Genomic DNA, 22674 nt, shown 5'->3' on the forward strand with positions numbered 1-22674 from the left:
AGCAGCTCGCCATATTCATCTTCACACATACCACACACACACACACACACACACACACACACACACGGTTAGGTAAGGCTAGGAGAAGGTCAATAGACCAGTACAGCAGACTCCCCACATCCAAGCCTTCTAGATTTGCGGGAGCTCTTGTCTACTCTGGAGAGCATAATGGTGGCAGCTCACCCTTCTCCCCTGCTTATTCTGCCAGCCACCATGGCCACCCACACCCACTGGCGTGCTACCAGGAATTCCAGTGATGCCCTCCACAGGCTGGGCAAGCCAGAGCTTCGGCAGTCAGGGGACCTATGGACATACTTCATTCTCCCTTGAAAAGAGATGAAGTCATATTGTGGTCCTACGGCATGGGAAGGGTGCTGCAGATAAGAGAAAACTAATAATGGGGCACAGAAATTAATAATGGGGAGCAGAAATTTGAGTACACTAGAGGGCCAGGGATCAAATGCATACCTGCAGAAGTTCAGGCTTTGAAACACACACTGCACTGAGAGTCGAGGCAGAGGGAGGGAGGTGAAGAGATAGATGAATCGGGCTTGATCTTTTTCCACTCAAGAAGGGAACTGAAAGTGTACTGGTCGGGGGGCGGGGTTGGGGGGGATTGCCACAATGGGGTGCCAAAGGTCTAGGCTGAGGAAGAAGGGAAATGAGGACTTGGAGAAGTTGGGGGGACAGGGGAGGGATGAGGAAAGCTGTAGGACTGGCAGATCGCAAGTCCTGGTGAGAATTGAGAACCAGCACCCTGGGTACCAGGCAGAATAAACTGGATGAAGGGGAGCAATGCTCTGAAGGTTACAGGTTGACAGTCGAGACCACGGGGGAAATGCAGTGCTGAGACGTGGTCACCAAAGAAGCTCATTCACAAGCTGGTGCATTAGCAGAAGGACAGCATCTGGAACAAAGGGGGTGTGTCCCACTTCATCCTTCCAGGATACGTTGTTTGCCATTGAGGTGGTGACAGTATGAATGGGTTCAAGCAGTACAGGTTCCTGAATGTGTCTACTTCCCACTCCATTACTCTGGTCTGGCCTCTTAAGAATGCTGTGGAGCTGGCGGGATAGGTACTGTCTTGCTCCCTTTAATGGAAGAAAAAGCTGAGGCCCTAAGATGACAAGGTCACTGTCGTGGCTCACCAAGTCCTTGGCTCACAAGGTACCCACGAAGTACCAGGCAGGACTGAGGTGAACCCAGTGTGCCAACTCCACCCGTGGGCTCTTTCTTATAAAGCTTTGTATCCTGAGCAAAGGGAGTGTCATTGCCTTAGAGAGCTGATTTTTTGCTTCCTGTTTCCAGGATTCATCACCTGCTTATGAAGTCAGTAGTCAGTCCATGGCTCCCCAAAGAGAAGTCTTGCTATTCGTGGGAGAAGGTTAAATAAATTAAGATGTAAGAGGCTTTTCAAATCATCATCACAATCAATCCACAGCTCCACAGACACACAGGCAGTCCAGAATAAACCCTTAGGGAAGGATGTGTATCAGCCAACAGGAATGTGTCCTTATGCCGGAGAGATGACGGACGGGTTGACAGCTCATTGTTTTGACTTTCTAACAAATTAGAACAGATGTTTCTGTCGATACTGTAGGTGGAAAATGAGCTGGTCTCCCCAGGTACTCTTGGGAATGTTCTATCCCCGAGATGGAATGCTTGGCCTGAGGCTGAGTCAGAAGCCCTGAAGCCAAACACACTATATTTTAAGAAAGAACCTCGGGAAATCGTGACTCCTGCCTTCAATGTCCTCATTGCTGCCCAAACATCCTGCCAATAAAAAACTTCCTCTTTTCTACCTTCCCTGCTAACTGTTGCGTCCGTGGAATCTAGGTGATAAAAAAGAGAAGTATTGACAAGATTTCATTCTGACTCAATTCCTATCCTAAAGGTGGTTCCTGAGGAAGACACACCAAAGCAGAGAAACATCCGGTTAAGTCTGTGACCCACAGGGACTGGGATGTAGCTCAGTTAGTAAAGTGCTTTGACTAGCATGCTCAGTGGTCCTGGGTTCAATCCCTTAGAGCCATGTACACCAGGCATGGCAGCACACAAATGTAATCCCAACTTTTAAGAGGTGGACGAAGGATAATCAGAAGCTCAAGGTTATCCTCGGCTACGTAACAAGTTCTAGGCCAGCACGGGTTACATGAAACCCTGTCTCAAAAAAAAAAAAAAAAGAATCCATGAACCACATTAGAAAGTGAGTGTAGTTCTCAAACCAGAGGCAGATTGACCTTCCAAGCACTAGTCTTTCTGTCTTTGCTTCTCTCCTCTCCTGTATGGGAGGACCTGGAGCATCATATCTGGGTACCATGTCCTGGAGGGAGAAGTTCTCCTTCACGGTTTTTGTTTATATTTCTTATTTAAGTTACTAACAGGGAATGCTCTAGTTTGCAATTGTACCTGGAAACCGAGATCTGCCCACTTTAACAGATTTCTGATATTGCCAGCAGCTTTGGCCTTCGGGCAGGCCAGGAAAGGAGGCCACCTCCTTTCCCACTCGCTGCACAAATTCTAAGTCTTGTTTATTTTGAGGGGTGGAGGCTCAAGATAGGGTTTTTCTGTATAGCCCTGGCTGTCCTGAGACTGCTCTGTAGACCAGGTTAGCCTCAGATTCACGGAGTTCTGCCTATCTCTGCCTCTGAGGACTGGATTAAAGATGTGCCACCGTGCCCAGCCCTAGTCCCACAAATTTTAAATCTAAGGACTTTTAAGCTGCTTGGGTTTGAGTAATAAGGAAAATGCCTGATTGTAAAGACCATTACTATACAAAGGAAATCATCTTCATTTTTAGCTTCATGAAATGGCTATCTTCTCTCTCTCTCTCTCTCTCTCTCTCTCTCTCTCTCTCTCTCTCTCTCTCACACACACACACACACACACACACACACACACACACACACACACACACAAGGTTCACAGCATAGTGAAAATCACTATTCACAATTAACGATCCTTGTAGATACGTTATATTTATAGACAGCTTTGGATTTCTCAACCCCAGATCCAGCCACTCCATAGGCTCAGCTCTAACGCAACCTTCAACCTTGATGTGCATCCCTGCCCTTCCAGAGCCTCGTTCCTGTGCTCCCAGCACCCTCTCAGTCTAAGCGCTTCCTCCTCACTCCGGTTCCCCTCTGTAGCTCATCCTGCTTGTTTCTGACCTTATGTTTGGTGGGTAACCTAAAGCTTCCCATCCAATATCTGGAAAAGCACAGCTTACTCTCTCCACGATGTCCTGATCAGATTGAGAGAGAGCAAAGAAAGATGGCTGCCAGGTTAGTTAGAAAGTCTTAGGAAATCACAAATTTTGAGTAGTCTCAAAAAACAACAAAAAAAAAAAAAAAACCACCTGTAAGGTCCACACATCCTCAGTTCTGTCAAGCTGAAGTTACTGAGTGGAAGATCTTATGACTTGTGTCTTTCAGTCTCTTCCCAACAAATAGCAAGCTGAGTTTGTGGCTGGGTATCTTCCACTGGAGGGCAGAGGAAGAGAGTGGAAAAGTAGCTTCCCTGGGGAAGACAGTGAAGAGCGGGCTTTAGGGAAAAGTGGTTCTTCCTCCAGGTGGCTTCACTCTTGACATCCCAGCAAAGTGAGTGGACCAGCATCGCTCAGCTGCACGAGCTCCAGAATCAGTGATTTCTAGAGCCAGCTGGAAGCACTTTGAAGGGCTGGGTAGTTTGGTGGCAGAGTTCTTCGCAGCGGTCATGAGAGTCTGACTTTGAGTCCCCAACTCTGCCAAACATGGTAATAGGAATTCTGAAATTTAGTACAGCTAAAGAGTTTATTCACATTTTTTTTTCTTGCTTACATTACTGGCTCTTGATCGTCACAAGCTGAGATATCTTAACTGGGTGGCTCACTTGGTGGTCTTACTACTGATCACTAAATACCACTGCACTCGGCCACTCTAGAAATGTTGAGCTTAGCTTTTCCTCACGGTCTCGGAGACTCAACCTGCCTCCATGGTTGCCTCATGTGGCTTCTTCTAACAACAGAGCTGAAATTTTAATATGTCAGTCCAGGATCCCCAAGAACACAACGTAGAAGTTACCAGGCTTTCTTAAGAACGGAACCTGGGGGGCTTGAGAGATGCTTTGGTGGCTAAGAGCACTGAATGCTCTTCCAGGGGCCTGGGATTTGATTCTTAACATGCACATGGTGGCTCACAACTACTTGCAAATCCAGTTCCTCCAGGGGATCTAACACACTTTTCTGGTCTTTGTGGGTACCAGGAATGCATGTAGTGCACAGACTTACGTGCAAGCAAAACAGCCATGTGCATAAAACAATAAAATGTGTAGTTTTTTCTCAAAAAAATGATACCTGGCAGCAAAAAGAATATATAAGCTAGCTGAGAAGACAGAAAAAAATGCCCTTAAATGCCATTTTCTATATACAACATGGCTACCCCACTCATGAACTCACCGTGGCTATGGTGACCTACACAGGATCCAGAGAGCCCATTCCATCCCAGAGGAGGAAGGGGCTCTCCAGGACTCACCCCTTACTGAGGAGCTATTGGCAGCTGAGAAATTCTGGGGGAGGAAGAATCATCCGGGGTTTGTTTGTGTTTGTTTTTAAGCCTGTAGCCCCTGGTAGCTTTCCCATGCTCCAGTGGATGGTCTCATCCCTGGGACCATACATATGGGCAACACTGATTGGAATTAGTGGGTTATCAGACAAAAGAAGACAGCATGAAGTTAGGAGGGAGACACGTTGGATAAATATGGAATAAGTTAGAGGGTTGGGTAGATATTACCATATTCTGTTGTACACGTGTACAAAACTCAAGAATATATAATATAAAAAGAATAACATCTGAAACTTGTACAGTATAGCTGCCACCACCTTATTTATACTAATTACGTCAAATCACAGGTACACCCTGAGTTCTGAAGCAGGAGGTAATATAAGGGTATATATACAAGGGCACGCTCCACTGGAAGTCACCCGTGAAAAGACGACCGTGCCCATCATCCTGAGAGAGCCAAGAAATAGGCACCAAGAGTGTAAACTCTGGGAATGGGAGAAAAGCAGAGGGAATAATGGCCTAGCTACATATATCTCCGCGGAAATGTACTGTGTGATCCGGAAAGGCATCTTCACCTAGCATTTGCTATATTCCAGCTACTAAGCCAGGCTGGTAAGTAATCTGCAACTATATAAAGACCTCTGCTCTCAGAAGAGCATGGAAACACATGCCTGTAAACCCAGCATGCACGAAGATGAGTCAAGAGGATTGTGAATTTAAGACCAGCCCGGGCTACATAACGAGACCCTGTAGCAAAACATCCTGATCCTATTCTCCAAACGGCTGCATTCAGAACAGTTCATCTGTGTCTGCCGGTGTTTGGATAACCTGACCTTCCGTGCTTTCTTTGGCTCCGTGTGGATATAAGTCAGTAGTTCAGGAAACGTGGGTTCTCTGGTGGAAATATAAAAAGTTGTGAGCCCCCAGCCCATAAATGTTAAAGTTGAGGGCGTGCTTGCAGTCTGGAGGCAGAAGGAAGGAAGGAAGGAAGAGAAGAGAGCGTGACTCTCCACCACTTCCTGAACTGTGCCCGAGTGCTCTGTGAACTTCAGGGTTCGGCTGGGATGTTGTTGGTAGATACAGTGAGGAAGGTTAAGTAGAAGGTCTCATTTCTTGTTCTAGCCTCGACTGCTCAGGATTCTGTGTTCAGCAGGGAAGAGTGTTGTGGTGGCATTGTCTTCCCTGAGCAGGTGACAAGGTGTGTTCAGAGCACATATGAAATGCTACACACGATACATCTGGTATCTGTGAGGACTCTGGGGTCCAGCCTTCTAATCTCGTGAGCATTTACTCCAGCTGGTCCTGGAGCTCCTCTAGCTCAAGAGCAAGTCAGAGGCTGATGCAGGCTCCATCTTAGTCTCCACGTGTTCAGAATATCTCCAGTTAAACCAAGTTTACCCCCCCCCTTCTCTCCATGAAATGGAAACTGATTCCTCTAGTGTACAAAACTCTGCTGGATTATGTTCCCTTGGATATATCCAACCCCCTCCTTCCCCCACTCCCTATCTAAGGCAGAACAGAGCAGAGGGCTAAACCAAGTAGGTGTGTAAATGCCGAGCCAACCCCCATGCCCCCACACACATCTAACTGTTCTTCTGAATCACCGAGGGTGTTTATAAAGAATTTGAGTCTCTGGGTTGAAGCATGAACATCTGTGTTTGTAAGCTCTGGTATAAAGTGGTCTAGTTTCACCACTGTTGATGTGATAAAATATCCTGACTAAAAGCAAGATAGAGGATGGGTGGGGGGAGAGTTTATTTGGCTTACAGTCCATCACTGAGAGGAAGTCAAGGAAGGAACTCAAGCAACCAGACATAGCACATCCACAGTCAAGAGCAGATAAAGAATAAACTCATGGGTTCTTGCTGAGTTACTGCCCAGCCAGCCTCTTCCACTCTCATACAACCCAAGCCCCCCTGAATAGGGGATAGTCCCGCCGACAGTGGGCTGGGTCACAATCAAGACAATTGCCGCACAGACATGTCCACAGGCCAATATGGTCTAAATAATCCCACAGCTAAGAGTCTCTTCTCAGGCAATTCTAGGTTCTGATAAGTCGGCAGTTGAAACCAATCAGTACATGAGCAAAGAATTATCTGGATGCATAGTCACCAAATTGTTAATAGCAACTGCCACGGCAGAGTGAGATTGCCTGGGAATTTGGCTCACCAAATTACTCATTTTCTCATGCTTATTTATTTATGTACAGATACTTCTTTTGTAATAAAAAAACTTTAATTAGGAGTGCCCTGGTGTTTCTATTGCTGTAAAGAGGCAGCATGAGCACAGTAACTCTTATAAAAGGAAACATTTAATAGGGTGTTGTAGATGGAAACTTCTGTCCCTCCCAGTCCTGCAGCCATGCAGTCCCAAATAAACACACAAGAGCTTGTATTAATTATAAACTGTTTGGCCTATGGCTCAGGCTGACTACTAACTAGCTCTTAAATTAACCCATAATTCTTATCTATGTTTAGCCACATGGCTTGGTACCTTTTCTCAGTGAGGCATTCTCATCTTCCTTCCTCTACATCTTGCTTGTGACTGCATCTCTCTCTTTCCTCTTCCCAGAATTCTCCTAGTGTTGTCACCCCACCTATACTTCCTGCCTGGCTACTGGCCATTTTGTGTTTTATTAAACCAATACAAGTAATCAATCTTTACAGTGTACAAGAGCATTATCCCACAACAGGGTGGCTTACAGTTTCAGAGGTTTAGTCCATTATCATTGTGGTGGGACATAGCAGAATGTGGGCAGACATGGTGCTGGAGAAGAAGCTGAAAGTCCTACATCTTACAGGCAACAAGAAGTGAACTGAGTCACTGGAAGTAGGCCATACCTACTCCAACAACCAGACTTCCTAATAGAGCCACTTCCTATGAGCTTATGGGGGCAATTACATTCAAACTACCACAATGAGTTAAATAGCAATTCTCACCCAGAGTTCATTTCTCAATTAAAAAAAACTAATTAATAAAAAGTATCTATTTACCCTCTTGGTGCACTGGATACTGGTATAATCTCGATACCTAGGGCCAATAAGCAATTCACTTGCTTTAAGTTATTTAACATTGTCAGCAGCCCTAAGTTAGTCAGCTCTTCATCACTCAAGAAATTATGAAGATAATAACTATTAGTTAATAGTTTTAGAGGTTCCAGTTCAACATCAGGAAGATCTACTGCTATGGGCCTCTGATGGAGACACTGTTATAGCAGAGAGTATGTTGTAGAGGACACCATTTGTTCTGTGACCAGAAAGAAGAAGATGAGCCATGTCTCATATCCCCTTGGAGGGAAAGTGCCCCATTTTCTAAGGACCTAAGTGGTGGTTTGAAAGAAAATAGCCGCAAAGGGAATGGGACTGTTAAGAGGTTCAGCCTTGTTAGAGTGAGTGTGTAGCCTCTTTAGAGGAAGTGTGTCACTGTGGGGGTGGGCTTTGAGGTCTCCTATGCTCAAGCTACTCCAAGTGACACAGACCAGTTCCTGTTGCATGACTATCAAGATGTGGAACTCTTAGCTCCAGCACCATGTCTGTCTGCACACCACCATGTCACACCATGATGATAATGAACTAAACTCTGAAAGCGTAAGCCACCCTAATTAAATGTTTCCCTTTATAAGAGTTGCTGTGGTCATGGTGTCTCTTCACAGCAATAGAAACGCTAACTAAGACAGGAGTGGGTACCAGGGACTGAGGTATAGCTGTGATAGGCCTGACCATGTGTTTGTTTGGTGGAATTTTAACTTTGGTACTTTGGGTTAGGAAAGCAGTGGAATGTTTTAAGTACTACTTAATTGGCCATATTAATAAAGGCATGGAAGAAAGTGGTACAGAGAATGACTTGAGCTGTGGGGGAATGGTCCAAGAGGTTTCAGAGGAGAAAAAAATTATGCTGCCTAGAGATTATTCTTATGATATTTTGGTAGAGCATGTGGCTGCTTTCTGCCCTTGTTCAAAAAAAAAAATCTGCCAGGGGCCAAAGTAAAGAGATTTGGATTAATTTTTTTGGCAGAGGAAATCTCAAAACAGCCTAGTATAGACTCTGTTGTATGGTTATTAGAAGTAACTCTAACGAAGATTTATAATGAAAAGAAACAAGCTGAGCAGGGTAAAGTACAAAATATAAAATTTGAGGAGAAAAGAAACATCAGGAAGTGGAATGAAGTCCTGTGTTCAAGGAGGTGAACAGATTAAGAAATGGAATAAAGGGAGTGGAGATCTCAAGGAGAGATCCCACCCAGATAAATTTCCAACCTGTGAAAAAAATTAAAGAAAAGCTTCAAGCTGGGTGTGGTGGTTCATGCCTTTAACCCCAGCACTCAGAAGGCAAAGACTGGTGGATCCCTGAGTTTGAGGACAGCCTGGTCTATGGAGCAAGTTCCAAAACAGCCAAACTAGGCAGTGAAGGAAACTTAGAAAACAGGAAGTTGGTAAAGATGTAATTGAATGAGGGGGGTGCATATTCCAGCCCCAGAGGGCAGCAGAATTTAACAGCTTTGGCCATGTGGTTCTAAAGATGTAAGGATAGGAGAAATGGGCTATAGAATTTTCTCCTGTGACTAAGGAAAGCTACTGAGGGAAGGCATGTGTCAGGTATGTCCCTGGGTGGAAGCCTAGAGGGGTCATTGTGTGATGCTGTGAAGTTGAAGCCTGGATTGCCTCAGAGACCCCAAGTTTTACTAAATGCATTTTTGCATTATGATATAGTTATTCGCCTTGGGGAGCCAGGAAGAGGAATATGGTGGTTTGACATAAAAAAGTGGCTCCCAAAGGGAGTGACACTATTAGATGGTGTGGTCTTGTTGGAGGAAGTATGTCACTATGGGGACAGACTCTGAGGTCTCCAAAGCTCAAACTACTCCCAGTATCACAGACCACTTCCTGTTGCCGGCCTATCAAGATGTCAGACTCTCAGTTCCAGCACCATATCTGCCTGCATACCACCATGTCACACCATGATGATAATGCACTAAACCTCTGAAAATGTAAGCCATCCTAATTAAATGTTTCCCTTTATAAGAGTTGCCGTGGTCGTGGTGTCTCTTGTCAGCAATAGAAACCCTAACTAAGACAGTCCCCATTGCCGGGCGGTGGTGGCGCACGCCTTTAATCCCAGCACTCAGGAGGCAGAGGCAGGCGGATCTCTGTGAGTTCGAGGCCAGCCTGGTCTACAAGAGCTAGTTCCAGGACAGGCTCTAAAAAAGCTGCAGAGAAACCCTGTCTCGAAAAACCAAAAAAAAAAAAAAAGACAGTCCCCATCTCCTAATGGTTACTTCCTCATAGTGTTACTCTGGGGCAATATTCTTATAAATTCTATCAGATTCTAATAACTAGGTGTGTGACTCTTATATCACTAAAATAAAAACCACTGTAAGAGATCATCATATCTTTTCCATCTACTGATGTAGTTCACCCATCCAAAACAATGCTGACTGCATCATGGGTGATCAGATGCGAGACCTGAGACCCAGGAAGTCAAGGAAACTGCTCACGGCCACACCCCCACTTAGCCACAGAACTGAACTGTAAACAAAGGTGGTCTAACTGCAGAATTCACTTTCTAATGGGATATTTCCTACTGCTGTGCCATCACTTGAAGGAAATGATAGCTAACATTCTCCAGACACTTTCTTAGTAAACCAAAAAAGCAAAAGAGAGGGAAATCGCATTGTTAAAGCTATTCTACTTAGCTTACTCCTGTTTTCTCCGTCTTGTTCAAGGGCAAAGTTAGTGCCTACCTGTCCTCTCCAGAGGGCACTGTAGAGGGACTAGACATCAGTTACCATTCTAGACAGTCTCTAGGAATTCCTACAGCCAGTAGCCTTTAAGTTACCTGCCCACTGGGGCGTGGCCTCTGATACTATTTATGCCCCTATAAAGCAGGTCTCTTTTCTAGTTGCGTGATTCGGTTACTGTTCCCCGTTCTAGCAGAGGACTCTGATTTGTGAGTCTACCCCTAAATAAATAATCCTCTATTATTCTCAATTCTGAGCTAATGTGGGATTTCTTTTAAGCGTCCTTCTTCAGATGGTGAATGAAGCATCCCCTTACTTCACTCAGGTGAGTCATCCGGTCCTCTCCAGTTTCTCCTTCTTGTCCAATTGCCCCGTCACTCACCAGAACTGAGCAATCCCCACAGCTCTCAGCAAACCTCAGACCTCAGCCAGCTCCACTCAACCCCAAGGGGAAAGACGAAGCACATAAACTCAGGCTTCTCATGGTAGTGTTTAAAGCAACGTAAGCGAGGGAAACCCTTAGCTTCTGACATCCAGACCACAGTGAAAGCGTAAGGATTGTGCTTGCATTTTGAAAAACCATAGAAAGAGCATTGTTTGGCTGTAAGCTCTTACTGTAGCCTTTCAAGATGGTCCTCACACACTGTGTGCTGACAGTCTCCAAATATGGTCTGGTTCTCTGTTTTATCATCAGAGGTCATGATGGAGTTTAGTGGAGCCTAGCTAGTTCTCTGGGAGAGGTTCCGACTCTGAGGAAGATCGGTGTATGACTGTATCATGGATCGTAGCAGCCCTGAGCAGAGGTATACAAATAATCAGAGAGGCTTTGTGGAGGATACCAGCAGCCTCATGACAACCGGCACACACAGTCTATAAGAAAATGGGATCTGTTATCAGTGGAGTTCCAGGTGGGTGAGAGAAACGGATGGGGGATTTATGAACAGGACTTTATGGAATGAGTTGCTGTAATTTAGAAGGGAAAAAAAAAAAGCTCAGGAATGACCTCTGACCTTTGAGAGGTTGAAAGGTCGGCAGTTAGCCTCCACCCTCTCCTAGATCGAGATTACTGATGCCTTGTGTGATTGCCTAGGAACAGAGACAAACAGGGAAACTCCGGAGGAAATCCAACTGTTCATGAAGTGTTTTCTGTCTGGCCTGGATTCGCCCCCTCATAATGATGAAGGAGTGGCCACATTATCCTGACATGTTTGCTGGAAATTGCTGCTTCCTGAGTCCGTCTTGATAGTTGTTGGGATTTCCCCCCAGTGAGGTCAGAATGTCATGTAAGGAGCCCGCTAGTCTGGCTTCCGGGCAGGCACAAGAGAAGCTTTCCCAGTCTGGGATATGGGAAGCAGAAGTTCTATGAGGTCCTCCCTCACGCTCCAGGCCAGAATCCCATCCCCTAGTTCCTCACCAAATGAAGCCACAGTGACCACAAAATCATCTCCGGTGACCAGAAACCACAGTCAGTCCCGTATTTGAAACCTCTGCCTTACGTAGCACTAGAATCTGGGTCTCTCTTTCTTCTGCCCATTGGCTATGCACAGAAGACGCTCAGCTCAGCTCACAGCTCACAGCTGTCCAGTGTGTTCATTCCGCTTTGCCTTCTGTTTCTTTAGACTAGTGGGCCTGCTATCTAATCCGTGACCTCCTGCTTCCTTGCCTATGGATTCGATTCCCTGACATCCTTGTGAATCCATCCCTCTTCAATGTCTGCTCCATGGTACCTGACCACATCTTCACACTTCAGCTGGGCTAGCTCCTGCCCCCTCCCAGCCTCTTAGGACCTCCCCCAATCCAGCCTACTTTGTTTCGTCCCTCGTCTCTTACACGTGGCTAAGTGACCTACACAAGTCTGTGTTCAGAAAGGTGTGGAGCATGCGTGGAGGAGGGGAGCCGACATAAAGGAGGTAAGAGCAGTCACCGTAGGATCCTAGCCAAAGGCAGCAATGCAGTGATTCCAGAGAGAGGTGGCGCTGCCCTGAATCCCTAGTCCCCAAAACACAAAGCTCTTTGTGCAGTGGTCCCGTCTCTCAAAGTGTACTCTGCCTCTGGTGGGAGATGAGGGACACATCAAGGTGAAGCCTGAGGTCAAATAAGTTTAGAAACTCTGGGTTAGACCTTTTCCTTCATACATAACTTTTCAACGTTTTTAATATACACTACATCTGGTACATGTAATATCAAGAGCTATCCAAACTTATTTTACTAGGGAAATTTATCTGAGAGCATTCCAAGGGCATTCAGTGTAATGGAATGTATAAAATGTTTTAAAGACCTAGAGTTTCATGATTCTGCCAGTTCTAGTTTCTTGAAGGAAAAAAAGAAATAATTTTCCATGGGGTGATGACTGATAGTTTCACTAGGCACTAGGCCAAGGGAGACCTGCATGTGTTTTTCTTGGGGAAAACAGAGCAGAGCCCCTTGGGAATACGAATGGTACCTTTTTGTCATTAGATTCAGATGCAGGCTAAGCAAGCTCACCTGTTCCTTCCTCGTGTTTATTCAGGCCTGAAACGGGTCAGACTAGGTGTTTTAAGACTGGCAGGCCCGGTCCTTAAAACAAAGATGGTCTGCAGCCTCTGGAACATTCTGCTCTTGCCAGCACCCCGCTCTTTTCCTCTGGCCAGCCTCTGAGGGGAAGAACCTCAACGGCCCTATCCAGGAGGGCTTGGCCCCAACCACGCCCAACTCTGCTGGCCTTTCTTAGGTCTTCGCAACCTGTCTCACAGAGACACAGGTCACCATTCACAGCCTGGGGAAGAAATCAGACATCTGCCCACCATCCTGTACCTATAGAGAGCCCTAGTCTTGTTCAAAGAATGCTTCCCAGATACACCCCAGAGTGGAGAAGTCTGGGAGTCCCCAATTTGTCCCGTAGCAGGGCCTCTCTTTCCAAGTCAGGAGAAGTGTCAGATGTTCCTCTGCAGCTGCCAGGGCCACAGGGTGAAGAGTTCAAAGGGGCTGATGGGGACAGATAAGCAGGAGCCTCTCGGGTCAGGGTTTCTCTGACAAAGCAGTAGAAAGGCTGGCGTTGCAGGGGCCGGGAGGGGGAGCCCAGAGTAAGGGGCTCTGAGCAGGGCCCAGACTGAAGGAGTCTGGGTCGGCCTTCTAAGGTTGCACCTGAAAGATGGCCACCTTCTGCTCCTCATCAGGACCTTGGGAGCTCAGTCCAGTGCTCCAGTGTGGGGCTCAGTCATTTTCTTCATCTATCGCCAGGTGGAGGTTCTATGGTGATATGCAAGAAATTCATCAGTATGGCTATAGGAACTGGCCTTTTCAGGCTTCCTCTCCTCAGCTGCCCAAGGAACTAACTGGCGGCGTCTCCCTAGAAACCTGGGAACCCCTCTAGGGTCAAGTCTCTTGACAACCCTCAGATGGCTCCCTAAATTAAGATATATGCTTCCCTGCTCCCATATCCACCCTTCCTTTATCCCAAGCATCCCATTCCTCCGAGCTCCCCCCATTCTCCCCTTCACGCTTTTCTCTCCGCATCTTCCCTTAGCCGCATCTCGCCCCACCCTCAAGTTCCCAATTTTTGCCTGGCGATCGTGTCTACTTCCAATATCCAGGAGGATTACTATATCTTTTTTGGGGGGTTCACCTTCTTATTATCTTCTCAAGGATCCCCAATTATAGGCTCGATGACCTTTAATTATGGCTAGAAACCAATTATAAGTGAGTACATCCCATGTTCATCTTTTTGGGTCTGGGTTACCTCACTCAGAATAGTGTTTTCTATTTCCATCCATTTGCATGCAAAATTCAAGATGTCATTGTTTTTTACCACTGAGTAGTATTCTAGCATGTATATATTCCACAGTTTCTTCATCCATTCTTCCACTGAAGGGCATCTAGGTTGTTTCCAGGATCTGGCTATTACAAATAATGCTGCTATGAACATAGTTGAGCAAATGCTTTTGTAGTATGATTGGGCATCTCTTGGGTAGATTCCCAATAGTGGAATTGCTGGGTCCTGGGGTAGGTTGATCCCGAATTTCCTGAGAAACCGCCACACTGCTTTCCAAAGTGGTTACATGAGAAAGAAAGTCAGGACCGTGAGGGAACCTCCACCTGGCGATAGATGAAGAAAATGACTGAGCCCCACATTGGAGCACTGGACTGAGCTCCCAAGGTCCTGATGAGGAGCAGAAGGAGAGAGAACATGAGAAAGAAAGTCAGGAACGTGAGGGGTGCATTCACTCATGGAGACAGTGGGACAGAACTAATGGGAGATCACCAACTCCAGTTGGAATGGGACTGATGGATCATGCGACCAAACCCGTCTCTCTGAATGTGGCCAACAGTGGGGGCTGACTGAGAAGCAAAGGACAATGGTGCTGGGCTCTGATTCTTCTGCATGGACGGGCTCTGTGGGAGCCTTCTCAGCTTGGTCGATCACCTTCCTGGACCTGGGGGGAGTTGGGAGGACCTTGGTCTTAACAGAGTAGGGAACCCTGATGGCTCCTTGGCCTGGAGAGGGAGGGAGGGGAGGTATGGGTGGAGGGGGAGGTAAGGGGAAGGAGGAGGGGAGGGAAGGGGGAGGAGGAGGGGAGGAGATGGAAATTTTTAAATATAAAAAATAAACCATGAGCCGGGCAGTGGTGGCGCACGCCTTTAATCCCAGCACTCGGGAGGCAGAGGCAGGTGGATCTCTGAGTTCGAGGCCAGCCTGGTCTACAAGAGCTAGTTCCAGGACAGGCTCTAGAAACTACAGGGAAACCCTGCCTCGAAAAAAAAAAATAAAAAATAAAAAAATAAAAAAAAATAAACCATGAAAAAAAAAGATGGCCACCTGTTGGTCTGCCTGTGTAAGTGCAGAAAGGACCCTACGACTGACCATCCAAATTTCCTTGCCATGTGTAACTCCTACTAGGAACTATGTAGGACCCCTGTCTCCTCCTGTTTAGATCTGTACCCCATTTTTATTGGATTATTTGTTCTTTTGATGACCAATTTCTTGAGTTCTTTGTATATTTTGGAGATCAGCCCTCTGTCTGATGTGAGGTTGGTGAAGATTTTTTCCCATTCTGTAGACTGTCGTTTTGTCTTGTTGACCGTGTCCTTTGCTTTACAGAAGCTTTTCAGTTTCAGGAGGTCTCATTTATTAATTGTTTCTCTCAGTGTCGGTGCTACTGGAATTCTTTGTTTGTTAGTTGGTTGGTTGGTTGGTTGGTTTGATTTGGTTTTTTTTTTTTTTTTTTTTGAGACAGGGTTTCTTTGTAGCTTTGGAGCCTGTCCTGGAACTAGCTCTTGTAGATTAGGCTGGTCTCAAACTCACAGAGATCCACCTGCCTCTGCCTCCCGAGTGCTGGGATTAAAGGTGTGTACCACCATCGCCTGGCATTACTGGGGTTATATGTAGGAAGTGGTTCACTGTGTCAGTGCGTTCAAGTGTACTTCCCAATTTCTCAGCTATGAGGTTCAGTGTGATTGGTTCTATTTTGAGGTCTTTGATCAATTTGAACTTGAGTTTTGTGCATGGCAATAAATATGGATCTATTTTTATTATTCTGCATGTTGATATCCAGTTATGCCAGCACGATTTGCTGAATATGCTTTCTTTTTTCCATTTTATATTTTTGCTGCTTTGTCAAAAATCAGGTGTTCATAGGTGTGTGGATTGATATCCAGGTCTTCGATTAGGTTCCATTGGTCCTCCTGTCTGTTTTTATGTTTCCAGTACTGTAGCTCCGTAGGAGAGTTTGAAGTCAGGGATTGTGATGCCTCCAGAAGTTCCTTTACTGTACAGGATAGTTTTGGCTATCCTGGGTTTTGGTTTTGGTTTTGGTTTTTTTGTTTGTTTGTTTGGTTGGTTGGTTAGTTGGTTGGCTTTTTTGCTTTTCCATATGTAGTTGAGTAATGTTCCTTCGAGGTCTGTGAAGAATTTTGCTGGGATTTTGATGGGTATTGCATTGAATCAGTAGTTTGTCTTTTGGTAAGATTGCCATTTTTACTGTTTAACATTTGAATTTATGTTTCAGTAAAAGCCTGTGTTTGACTGTACATGGATGAATTGTGAACCTTGTTTTTCACCTGATCTGTTTAGATTTCCATATTGAATTTTTGGTTTTGTTCTTAACTAAGTAGTAAATAGTTGAAAAAGTTAGGAGGTAAATTCACAACATTAAAGCCCCACCAATTCTTTCATATAACTGCTCTTTTCCAAAAACATTGATTGACGATATTGGCTCATCACAGGTTTCCCACAATCACGGATAGAGAGAAGAATACGGGGTGGGTGGATGGATGGACTCATAGATGGGTGGGTGGTTCCTGATTCGTATTAGATTAGTTTGACAGAAGTCATACAGGAGAGGTAAAGAGATTAGGATAGCACCATTCAAGACTCCCAGCTCATGACAGAGAGAAGGAACAAATACAACAGAGGAAAAGGAGGGTCAAAGTGGAAGAAGTCAGAGACTTGAAGGGGTCACTGTGTAAACTGTCAGACAGGGGCTGTTCCTGGACCAGGGAACATCTTTGGGGGTGCATGTTCAAAGAAGTGCTAGGAACTGTTAGGTTATTAGGGCCATGTGGTTTTTTATTCTATTCCAAGTAGGAATTAGATTAATCTGAATTGTGGAAGTTTTGTTCATGGGACCAAGGGGAATTTCTCATATAAAATTAAATGAAACATGAAACCGAAATACACTGAATAAAAAAGACATTTATAATTTTGCCTTATTGTTTCCTTAGCAAATGAGTGGCAGTATTGCTTCAAGGTCAAGTATGTGAGTATATATATTAGCATGTGATGGAAAAATACACACCCGTCACGTGTTTTGTTGTCCAAGCTTTTCAGAAGTTTTGCCCCAGGCTAGTTGTGAAACAACACTGGAAGTCTTACGTATAGCAAAATGTCAAGACATTCTGTTCCCTACTCCCAGCCCAAACACTTGCAATTCATAACCCGAACAAAAACATTCACAGGAAATTTTGGCGTGACAGGCATGACATTATATTCATGAGTGGGTGGTTTTATTTATTATTTCTATTCATAGTGCGATTGTCCTTCAGTATCTAAGGGAGATTTGTTGTGGAACTCCTCATGGGTACCAAAACTGTGGATGGTCAAGTCCCTCATGTAATATAATGTACATGCATTGCCCTGTATAATTATTTGTTGTATATTATTTATCATACCTTATATATTATAAATTCTGCATGTAAAATGCTTTACACTCTTTAGTCTAATAACAAGAAAAACGTCTATATATGTATATATTGGATCTTTTTAAACATTTTCAGCAAGGGATTGGCTGAATCCATGGCTGTAGAATCTACAGATATGAAGGACTAACATATTATCAGGCAACTGTGTGTTGGGTAGTGTGCAGCACTGCTTGTTAAAAGAATAGCAAACCGTGGAGTGCACTGTTGAAAGAAATTATGGAACTACTTTCTAGGAGGTAGAATAATATGGTGGCCTATATGTAATTATACACGGAGATAGCAGCATGAAATGCTGATCATCATACCTCATAACACAAGGGAGCTTGAAGAGAAACATTTCACGGCCCTCTCTCCTGCCGTCCCATTGAGCTACAAACCAGTAAGTCTTCTGAGGGTCCCGCTGAAGCTCAAGGCTGATGCTGTGCGCTTTCCGTCATCCGACCCAGTCCCTTACACCTCAGTCTTCTCCCCTCTTCTAGAGCCCTCTGGAGCTAGACCTGTGACTGAAAAAGTCTCCTGCATCCCTCTACTCTGACTGCTTCTACTTCCTCACCTGACCTGCTTTCCTCTCAGCCACTACTTCCCCTACTGCCTTCTGTGTTGTTTCTCACACCTGGGTGTCTTGACAGCTCCATTTTAGCCGGGCAGTGGTGGCATATGCCTTTAATCCTAGCACTTGGGAGGGAGGTAGAGGCAGGCGGGTCTCTGTGAGTTCAAGGCCAGCCTGGTCTACAAAGCAAGTTGTAGGATAGCCCGGGCTGTTACACAAAGAAACTTTGTCTTAAAAAAAAAAATTGCATCAGAATGAGTCTTGGACTTAGCACTTTGCAGTCTAAAAGTCACCTGCTGGCTGCAGCTGATAGTGCCATGTTTGCTAAATAAAAACTTCGATTTGTATTATTGAAATTTGCTAAGAGACTAAACCTCAAGTGTTTAGACCACACACAAAAAGATGACCATATATGACAATAAATATGTCAGCTAGCCTAGCCATGGCAACTATATCACAATATACACAAATTTCAAGCCACAAATGTTATATATTTTAATATATATTAAAGTTTTTGTTTATCAGGTATACCTCCATAATACTGAAGAAGAAAGTCACCTTCATCACTTAATCCTTACAAGAGCCCCCACATAAGTTGACAAAAGAGATCTCATTGTGGCTGTTGAACAAACGGGAAGCTATCTCGGGACCAAAGATGAAGTGACGCGGACAGCTCGCTCAGTTGTAGGCCAAGCCTGCCTCAGGCCTGATACTCTTTAGCACCGGCATGCCACAGGGGCCGTGCTCTACTAAGGACTCAGTGACATGAACTGACCTCCTAGTGCCCCCACCAGCAGCCCTGAGGCTCCAGAGACACATGGCAGATATACAGGTCTACGCAGTCACCAGCATCTCTATCCAACAGAGAAAGCCACGCTCAAACACTGGAGGTTGAACTGTGTTTTCTGGGTCATATCAATGTTGCTCACTCCCTCATTGGCAGGGACCTCATCAGAAAGTTGCCACCAAATAGATCCCACACACCCTTTCTAGAAGGTAATAAATCTTTCCACAGTGGTCCACATTGCTTTGGCAAGAACAGGTCCCTTCTGCCTGTCACGCACCCAGCTCAATCAGGACCCTCTTCTGAAGGAACGTGACCTGTTTCTAAAATCACAAATTAACTCATGGGATGCTGACTATTGTTTATTCATGTAAAGGAAGTCTAGGCGACACAGCTACCGAATACCAGAATCAAAGGGCAACAAGCAGATTAAGCCTGCATGCAAAGGTCTTAGGCTAAAGAGTCTTTCTACAAACAGCTAGCAGCTTCTCTCTTGGCTTCCCAGAAGGTAGCACATATTAAAAAAAAGGGAAGGGGGAATTATGAAATACTGATAAATCCAATATTATTATTATCAAGACCATGAAGTCTAAGAGGCGTAGATTTCCAGTGAGTCATGTCAAACAGCCTTCATCCACCAAGGCTGGTTTCTTAGTTTTCTGGGCTTCTGTAATCACAACCATCTCGGGAGCTAGCTGAGCATGCAGATTGCTGAGCCTCGTCCCATAGTCCCTGACTGAAGTCGTCTGTGAGATGGGCCCAATGATCCACACTTTCATTGCGTTTACTAACTGTTCTTCTATCCCCGGAAGGTGGGGAACATCTTTACCAGGATAACAGCGGCTTCATGGTGTGGCCGTGCTCAGCCTCGATTGTGTCTTGTTGGAGAATAACACGTGAATGTAGAGGAATGGAATGATTCCAAGCCTCGGGGTCTGGGGAGGTTACAGCGGGCCTTGGAAACTTCCACACCCCGAGTGATTCTATTCACTGCTGTGTTTGGAGTGAGCTTTCTGCTGGGATCTTGGATCCACAGGTTGCACAGAAGGCGGTACCTATCTCCGCCTTGTTGATGCTCCAACGGTGGGCATGGTGGTTTGGGGGAGCCCATTAGATATAGTGAGGTTGAATGGGTAGACCGTGAAGCCCTTGGCCCTACACTCTCCATTTGCATACATCATGGAGTAGGGCAAAGGTCTACTTCTGGGAGTTGCTGATCCAGTCCGGTGACAAAAAAAAAAATAGGAGGAAGGACCCACATTGCCCTCACCTCTTGTCCTGAGCCGCCCCTGTATCCAGTTCCCAAAAGATCTGCTCCAGGAGGTAACCACACATTCCTTCCTTTGCCTTTCCCCGCCCTACAGGTTCGGAATCAATTGCCTCATCCAGTTTGAAGACTTCGCCAATGCCAATGCCTTCCGTCTGCTCAACAAATACCGCAACAAGTACTGCATGTTCAACGATGATATCCAAGGTACAGTCACCCACCTAACAAAGTCGCTGGGTAATAACAGCTTCTCACAAGGTTCACCCACATGCCAAAAGCTGGGGCGGGAATCTCATCTCATAGCTGGCTTGCCGCCAGAACCTGTTTAAGGAACAATGCTAGACTCGGAGTCGGCTTCCACTTGGCTGATTCTTAGCTCTGTGACCTTGAACATATCTCTCCACTTGGCTGAGCTTTGGTGTGCGTAAGCACCAGATGGAAATTATTACTACTTCAGAGGTAGGTAGGAACTGTATGGTTTCATATGTACAAGAAATTCTTTATACTCCCTGTCAATTCTTAGCTACCTGAACTTGAAAAATCACTTGTCTAACTAAGGTTTTATTATCTTTTCTGAGATGGCAATAACTACACCAGGAAAGCACTGTAAAGATTTCAAGAGCCGGGACTGGGAGGCCGGAAGCTTCCGTGGGTAAATAGCACTTGCTGCCCACGCATGAAGACTGAGTTTGGATGCCACACTCACATCAAAAGCCTACTGCACATGCGTGCAACTCCAGTGTGGCTGACACAGAAGGATCACTGGGGGTTTCTGGCCTCCAGACCAGCTCCCGTTTCAATAAGAGACCCAAGCACAAGTGATGCTCGGTGTCCTCCTCTGCTTCTAGGCACACTGGCACCATGTGCACCCCACACACGCATGCACATACAACACACATACATGTACATGCAGAGAGAAAGAGAAACATGGAGAGATTATACACAGAAAATATTACTCCATGACTTATCAGATCAAAACATCAATGTTCGTAAGAATGGCTTTCTCTAGCCATAATATCTTGCTCGTAGACTTTCCAAACACAAGGTGCGTCCATCAGAAAGCCATGTCAAGTCTTCCCCTAAGCTTGGCTGGAAGTTATAGGCTTGAAAGGTACTGGCAACTGGAGACACAGAGCATTTCCAAAGTCAGTGTAAAGCGTCCTGGGCACCATATCCCTTGGTCACCTGTTCAAGAGTCTTAGAAACCCTGCAGGAAGTTGCTTCTTGTTTGGTCGGGGGAGGGTGCCTGTCTCTGAAGCTGGAACAGAACGGAGCAATGTTCTTCTCAGCAATGTTCTTATCTGACCCAGGAGTTCTCAGAGAGAATGGTCCCTAGGTTTTCGTAAGGCCCGAGGGAAACCTTGACGGCTCCACATATCTTCTTACTTAACAGATGAAGCTTGTGAGCCACGCCTGTTAAACCAACAGTCCGTGTCAGATGAAAAGAATGAACTGGTATGGAACAGTCTCATGACTGAGTAAAAGTTGGCTGGCATTCACACACCAGAAATGAGAACAGTGGCGACAGCTAGGGGTAGACTGGAGAGAACATAAGCCCAGCTTAAAGGTCATTGCTGAACATCTGTGACACACTAGGCGCTGTTTTGAGGAACTGCACACCTTTAATCCTATGAGATACTTGTGTCTGTATCTTCTGGATGAAGAAACCAAGACACAAAGAGAATAAGTAACTTGTCTACCCAGACAGTGTTCAAATGAGAGTTGAGTTCAGGTCTCTGGTCTCTAAATTCCACATTCATAACCGCTTACCTTACGGCTCCAGGTTTAAAACCACAGAGCCAAGTGCCTCTGTTCTATTGGTCCACATTAGAGAGTAACAGGAATACAATCAATTATTTGTATTGATTTGTTGTAAATTGTCAAGGAGTGGCACAATGCAGTTATAGAATTGAGGCCAAACATTATTTCAGGGCCTGGGGATAGGATGCCCAGAGAATGGGAGACCAAGAGGGAAAACTCAGCTTCTCATACTGTCTCTCCAGTACCCCCATCCCATGCCTAGGCCTGCAACAGGCATTGGTGGGCTGTGCCAGCCGCATCCCAACAAGCCACATACTCCCCAGCTCTGCAGTACAGCCCAAGAGAGCTGGCTGGAGGCGAAGAGAATTCTCTCACTGCCTGCCAGTCCGCTCACAACTCTCAAACAACCTAACGGGCGAACGTGTCTGCAGCCCTGGAGGAAGCACCTGCTGACGAATTCCCCCGCGATGCCCTCACACATGAGTCAGCAACAGGACGGCCGTGGTCAGAGTCCCCTGGGCTGCCACGTGGAAAACAAGTCCATGTGGTCAGCACACCTGGTGCACGGGCTCCAGATGCTCAGACAGACAGACAGACTTGTAAACATAAACAGGTTATGATAGCCTCATAAACATGCACAGGCACACAGCCGGGTCCTGCTGTGCATCCACCTCCATCTCCCCCACGCTGATGCCAGAATGGTCCTCTAAGAGGGAAATAATGATTCACTGTGCATTGTGAGAAACTCTGTACCCCTTTGCTGAAATACATGGGGCTGGGGAGCAAGGACTCTTCCTGTCTTCTAATCGTCCCTTCAGTTTGTCTGGTTGGTTTTGGAGATAGAGTCTTAGCCAGGAC

General features: G+C 45.7%; 1 protein-coding gene across 2 annotated transcripts in view; it reads left to right on the forward strand.

Annotated features, from left to right (window-relative positions):
• Positions 1 to 22674, forward strand: part of Me3 (malic enzyme 3) — a 184708-nt gene that overhangs the window by 145252 nt on the left and 16782 nt on the right. For both annotated transcript variants that reach the window (XM_042056050.1, XM_038313758.1), the window contains one exon: positions 20153 to 20262. In XM_042056050.1, coding sequence (XP_041911984.1) covers positions 20153 to 20262 — 110 coding nt within the window. The remainder of the gene's footprint in view (positions 1 to 20152; positions 20263 to 22674) is intronic.

Source organism: Arvicola amphibius, chromosome 12 (assembly GCF_903992535.2).
Source record: "Arvicola amphibius chromosome 12, mArvAmp1.2, whole genome shotgun sequence".
NCBI lineage: Eukaryota > Metazoa > Chordata > Mammalia > Rodentia > Cricetidae > Arvicola > Arvicola amphibius.